At 50.6% G+C, this 5,226-nt stretch overlaps 1 protein-coding gene across 3 annotated transcripts in view; it reads right to left on the bottom strand.

Annotated features, from left to right (window-relative positions):
* Positions 1–1,149: 1,149 nt before the first annotated feature.
* Positions 1,150–5,226, bottom strand: part of DMAC2 (distal membrane arm assembly complex 2) — a 7,650-nt gene continuing 3,573 nt past the window's right edge. Inside the window, exons 3-6 of one of the 3 annotated variants that reach the window (XM_032249309.1) lie at positions 4,800–4,880; positions 2,383–2,519; positions 2,118–2,280; positions 1,150–1,394 (exon numbers count right to left, since the gene is read on the bottom strand). In XM_032249309.1, coding sequence (XP_032105200.1) covers positions 1,217–1,394; positions 2,118–2,280; positions 2,383–2,519; positions 4,800–4,880 — 559 coding nt within the window. In that variant the 3' untranslated portion in view covers positions 1,150–1,216. The remainder of the gene's footprint in view (positions 1,395–2,117; positions 2,281–2,382; positions 2,520–4,799; positions 4,881–5,226) is intronic. The other 2 variants (XM_032249310.1, XM_032249311.1) reach the window with 2 other exon arrangements.

Here is a 5,226-nt window from a genome sequence, read left to right as displayed (position 1 = left end):
TTTTGAGACGGAGTTTCGCTCTTGTTACCCAGACTGGAGTGCAATGGTGCGATCTCGGCTCACTGCAACCTCCGCCTCCTGGGTTCAGGCAATTCTCCTGCCTCAGGCTCCTGAGTAGCTAGGATTACAGGCACACGCCACCATGCCCAGCTAATTTTTTGTAGTTTTAGTAGAGACGGGGTTTCACCATGTTGACCAGGATGGTCTTGATCTCTTGACCTCGTGATCCACCCGCCTTGGCCTCCCAAAGTGCTGGGATTACAGGCGTAAGCCACCGCGCCCAGCCAAGAATTACTGGCTTTAACAGTGAACTGGAATGAGGGCTTCACTGATAAAGTGCTTCTGAATTGACTGGAAATCCATCTGGGGTGCTGGGGAAAGTTATTCCCAGAGAGCTGCCTCAGTGGAGGCACAGTGTCTCCTACGCAACTACTGGGAGATGGAGGGTGCCGGGGGCAGCTGCTGACCTCCTGACACCTGAGGAACTGGGTGCTGGGGAAGCCATGTGCACTGCACACAACCAACAGGACCAGGAAGGAAGCACCTTTCCTCCTGTAATGCCTGTTAGGCGCCCTCTACTGACAAAGCTTATGCTACTGGCAAAGGGAAAATCCTGCAAAGGCCCAGATCCCTGCTTTCAAAAAACAGACCAAAAAAGCTGAATGTGGAACTGAAGGTCAGTAAATCCACAACCAGCAATACCATGGGGCCTGGGCTATGCTGGCCTTTAGTGAGTGGGGCCAAGGATGCTGCACGTCCTGCTGTGAGTAGAGCGTCTCCCCCACCCCCCACCAGGGAGAACCATCCCTGTAAAGTGTTAGCAGCAGCCCCTGTATCAGTCAGGGTCTCTGGAAGAAATGGCAGCACACTCACATGAGGACAATTTGAGAAGAGTCTCCCGACAAGGTGAATGTGGCTCCCTGCAGCTGCCGACAGCCTGAGCCTTGATGTCCCCAGGCCTAAAGACGCAGGGGAAGAAGAGGGACATGGAAAGGGCTGCCTCACAGGGTGACAGGAGCACAGGATCTATGACCGTCAGCCAAGGGCAGCCAGGAATAAATACTGTGACCTCACACTCTCTTTCCCTGTGATCGGCCAGCGCCACTCCCCAACCCCCATGTTGAGTGAAGACAAACAGAAGCCAGAAGCGTGGTGAGCTACCAGACATTCCATGCAGTCCGCTGAAAAGCCGCTTGAATGGGGACAGGGCTGAAGGCTAGGCAGGGACGGGCCTGTCTGTGTCCCGAGGCTGCTCCTCTGGCCCCAACTTCAGGCCCTCAGCCAAGTTGAGCCCCACAACGTTGCAGTTGGGCAGCATCTCCTCCACCAAGATCTGAGTGAGGCCTGGGTTGGACACGGAAGGGAGGTCGGAGATGTCCAGCCAGCGGAGGTTCCTGAAAGCGGGCGAGAAGGACAGGAAGCCAGTGTAAGGACAGTGCATGTGTATAGGGAGGTACTGGCCCCAATTTCAACGCTAGCTTCCTAAAATACTTTTTTTTTTTTTTTTTTTTTTTTTTTTGGAGACAGAAGCTTACTCTGTCACCTGGGATGGAATGCAGTGGCATGATTTCTGCTCACTGCAACCTCCGCCTCCCAGGTTCAAGCAGTTCTCTGCCTCAGCCTCCCGAGTAGCTGGGATTACAGGCACCTGCCACCATGCCCAGCTAATTTTTGTAGTTTTAGAAGAGGCAGGGTTTCACCATCTTGGCTAGACTGGTTTTGAACTGACCTTGTGATCCACCTGCCTCCGCCTTCCAAAGTGCTGGGATTACAGGCGTGAGCCACTGCACCCGGCCCTAAAATAAAATCTTTATAGCTGTCCAGGCACCTGAAACCCACTGTGTTAGTTGCCAATATGCAATTCTAGCTTCTGCTGTTCTGCCATTGTACTGATATCATGGAGTTTTCATTAAAACAAAAAGAAAAAAACCAGGAGTCATTTAATTCTTCCAGAGACTCACTGTGACTGCCCATCTACCACGAACACTCTAGGTTTGTGGTGGAGGCAGGGGGATATGAGAACTGCCCAACATTGCCCCTCCCCACTTCCTCTCCTGCATCAGTGTTGGGTGGGAGAGATGCCTGGGTACAGGGCCCAGGCTAAGCTGAGATCTCACTGGAGGTGGTAGAGGCAGCCAAGGCCACGTTCGGAGATGCGGGGGCAACCGGCCAGCGAGAGCTCCTGCAACGAGTCGGCCAGTGGGTAGAGGCGGCTGAGACACCAGTCGTCCACGTGGGGGCAGCGCTGCAGCGACAAGGACTGGAGCTCCTTCAGGAGGTCTGCGGTGGGAAGAGGGTGGGATGGCACCAGGGGCCTTTCTGGAGCCCATCACCAAAGGGAAAATGTAGAGGCCTGTCCCATCTCCACCCCATCCCACTCACAGAGGTTTTCCAGGCCCTCGTAGTTGATGGCACAGTCACTGGCATCCACAGCTTCCACAGGCACCTCTGAGAAATTCCAGAATTCCTGAGGGAAATGGCCATACTTATCTGGCCTGATCCACTCCTTGTCTCGAAACCTGGAAAGGGGGGGAGAGGTAGTGTCAGCAGGGCACCCCCACCTGCCCCAGCCCTATATAATATGTATAGATCACCCTTGACATAAGTGACTCCATCTTAGAAAAACACTCCATCTGGCTGTGGTGGCTCATGCTTGTAATCCCAGCGCTTTGGGAGGCCAAGGTGAGTGGATCACTTGAGGTCAGGAGTTGGAGACCAGCTGGCCAACATGGTGAAACCCTGTCTCTACCAAAAATACAAAAAATTAGCTGGGTGTGGTGGTGTGCACCTGTAATCCCAGGTATTTGGGAGGCTGAGGCAGGAGAATCGCTTGAACCCAGGAGGTGGAGGTTGCAGCGAGCTGAGATCGTGCCATTACACTCCAGCCTGGGTGACAGAGTGATATTCTGTCTCAAAATTTTTTTTTCAGCACATATGCAGTGCTAGGCCTCTTATATTGCAAAATCACACTCAATCTCCCCCTCTGACAGGGTCTCACTGGGTAGTTAGGACTACAGGCATGCACCACCATGCCTAGGTAATTTCATATTTTTGGTAGAGATGGGGTTTCACTATGTTGCCAGGCTGGTCTTGAACTACTGGGCTCAAGTGCTCCACCTGCCTTGGCCTCCTAAAGCCACCACACCCAGCCATTATTATTTTTTTTCTTTTGAGGCAGAGTCTTGCTCTGTTGACCAAGCTAGAGGGTAGTGGCATGATCTCAGCTCACTGCAGTCTCCGCCTCCCAGGTTCTAAGGGCTTCTCCTACCTCAGCCTCCCAAGTAGCTGGGATTACAGGCATGTGCCACCATGCTAAGCTAATTTTGTATTTTTAGTAGAGACGGGGTTTCACCACGTTGGCCAGGTGGGTCTCGAACTCCTGACCCCAGGTGATCCACCAGCCTTGGCCTCCCAAAGTGCTGGGATTACAGGTGTGAGCCGCTGTGCCCAGCCTATTATTATTTTTTGAGACGAGGTCTCACTCTGTTGCCCAGGTTAGAGGTCAGTGGTGCGATTAAAGCTCAATGTAGCCTCCTGGGATCAAGCAATCCTCCTGCCTTGGCCTCCTGAGTAGCTGGAACCACAGGCATGTGCCACCACATCTGCCTGATTTTTTTTTCTTCACTCCAACATAAGTCGTCATGCTAGTATGCATACCTGGCTAATATAAAAAATTTTGCCAGGCTGGGCGCAGTGGCTCATGCCTGTAATCCCAACATTTTGGGAGGTTGAGGTGGGCGTATCACCTGAGGTCAAGGATTTGAGACTGGCCTGACCAACATGGAGAAACCCTGTCTCTACTAAAAATACAAAATTAGCCAGGTGTGGTGGTGCATCCCTGTAATCCCAGCTACTGAGGAAGCTGAGGCAGTAAAATTGCTTGAACTCAGGAGGTAGAAGGTTGCAGTGAGCTGAGACTGCACCATTGCATACCAGCCTAGGCAACAAGAGTGAAACTCCATCTAAATATACCTATATATATATAATATATATATATAAATATATAAATATATGTATAAAATATATATATATTATATAAATATATAACATATATATAATATATATTATATATATATAAAATATATATAATATAAATATATATATATAAAATAAATATATATATATATATATATTTATTTATTTATTTTGAGACAGGGTCTCACAAAGTTGCTGAGGCTGGTCTCAAACTTCTGGGCTCAAGTGACCTTCCTGTCTCGGCCTCCCAAAGTGCTAGGATTACAGACATAAGCCACTGTCCCAGTGCCATCCAGTCTTCATAGCAAACCCATAGGTTAGAAATGATCACCATCAGGCCGGGCGTGGTGGCTCACGCCTGTAATCCCAGCACTTCGGGAGGCCGAGGCGGGTGGATCATGAGGTCAAAGAGATCGAGACCATCCTGGTCAACATGGTGAAACCCCATCTCTACTAAAAATACAAAAAAAAAATTAGCTGGGCATGGTGGCACGTGCCTGTAGTCCTGGCTACTCAGGAGGCTGAGGCAGGAGAATTGCTTGAACCCAGGAGGCGGAGGTTGCGGTGAGCCAAGACCGCGCCATTGCACTCCAGCCTGGGTAATAAGAGCGAAACTCCGTCTCAAAAAAAAAAAAAAAAGAAATGATCACCATCCCATTTTGCACATGACAAAACTGAAGCTCAGGAACAAGTCCAAAGCCACAAAGCCAGGAGGCAGCAGAGACCAGGGGACACAGTGAAGCCTGTGTGACTGCAAAGCCTGGACGTTAGGCAGATACCCCACCACCGACCCCCAGCCCATTATAACACCTTAGCGGTCATACTTGACTGCGCCTCCCTGCTTCAGGATGAAAAAGGCACCTGCGTTGTTTGGACCATATGTCTCCCCCAGGTAGGCGAAGGATCTGCAGAGAAAACAGTAGCTAAGAGTGAGGCATCGGGAGCACCACACCTTCATGTCCCAATGCTGTTAAGAGGGGCAGAGTCCAGAGAACCAGACACACAGACGGAGTCAGTCTGTACATATTTATTGCCCACCAACTAAGTGCTGGGCACTGAGGGGGGCAAAGTGGTGACCAAGGCAGATAACATCCCTGCCCAATCTGGAGATTACTGCAGTAATCCAACCTATTATACAGGGAGAAACAGACAACAATCCAGGAAATAACAAATTGCAGAGCATGTCAATTTCATGGCCAAATAAGGCAGAGGGGCTGACTGGGAGGGGTGGGGAGCAGAGGGGCTGACTGG

The sequence above is a fragment of the Sapajus apella genome, unplaced genomic scaffold, assembly GCF_009761245.1.
Source record: "Sapajus apella isolate SASKATOON/1434 unplaced genomic scaffold, GSC_monkey_1.0 scaffold68, whole genome shotgun sequence".
In the NCBI taxonomy this organism is placed as follows: Eukaryota; Metazoa; Chordata; class Mammalia; order Primates; family Cebidae; genus Sapajus; species Sapajus apella.
This window is presented reverse-complemented; position numbering and strand designations above follow the sequence as displayed.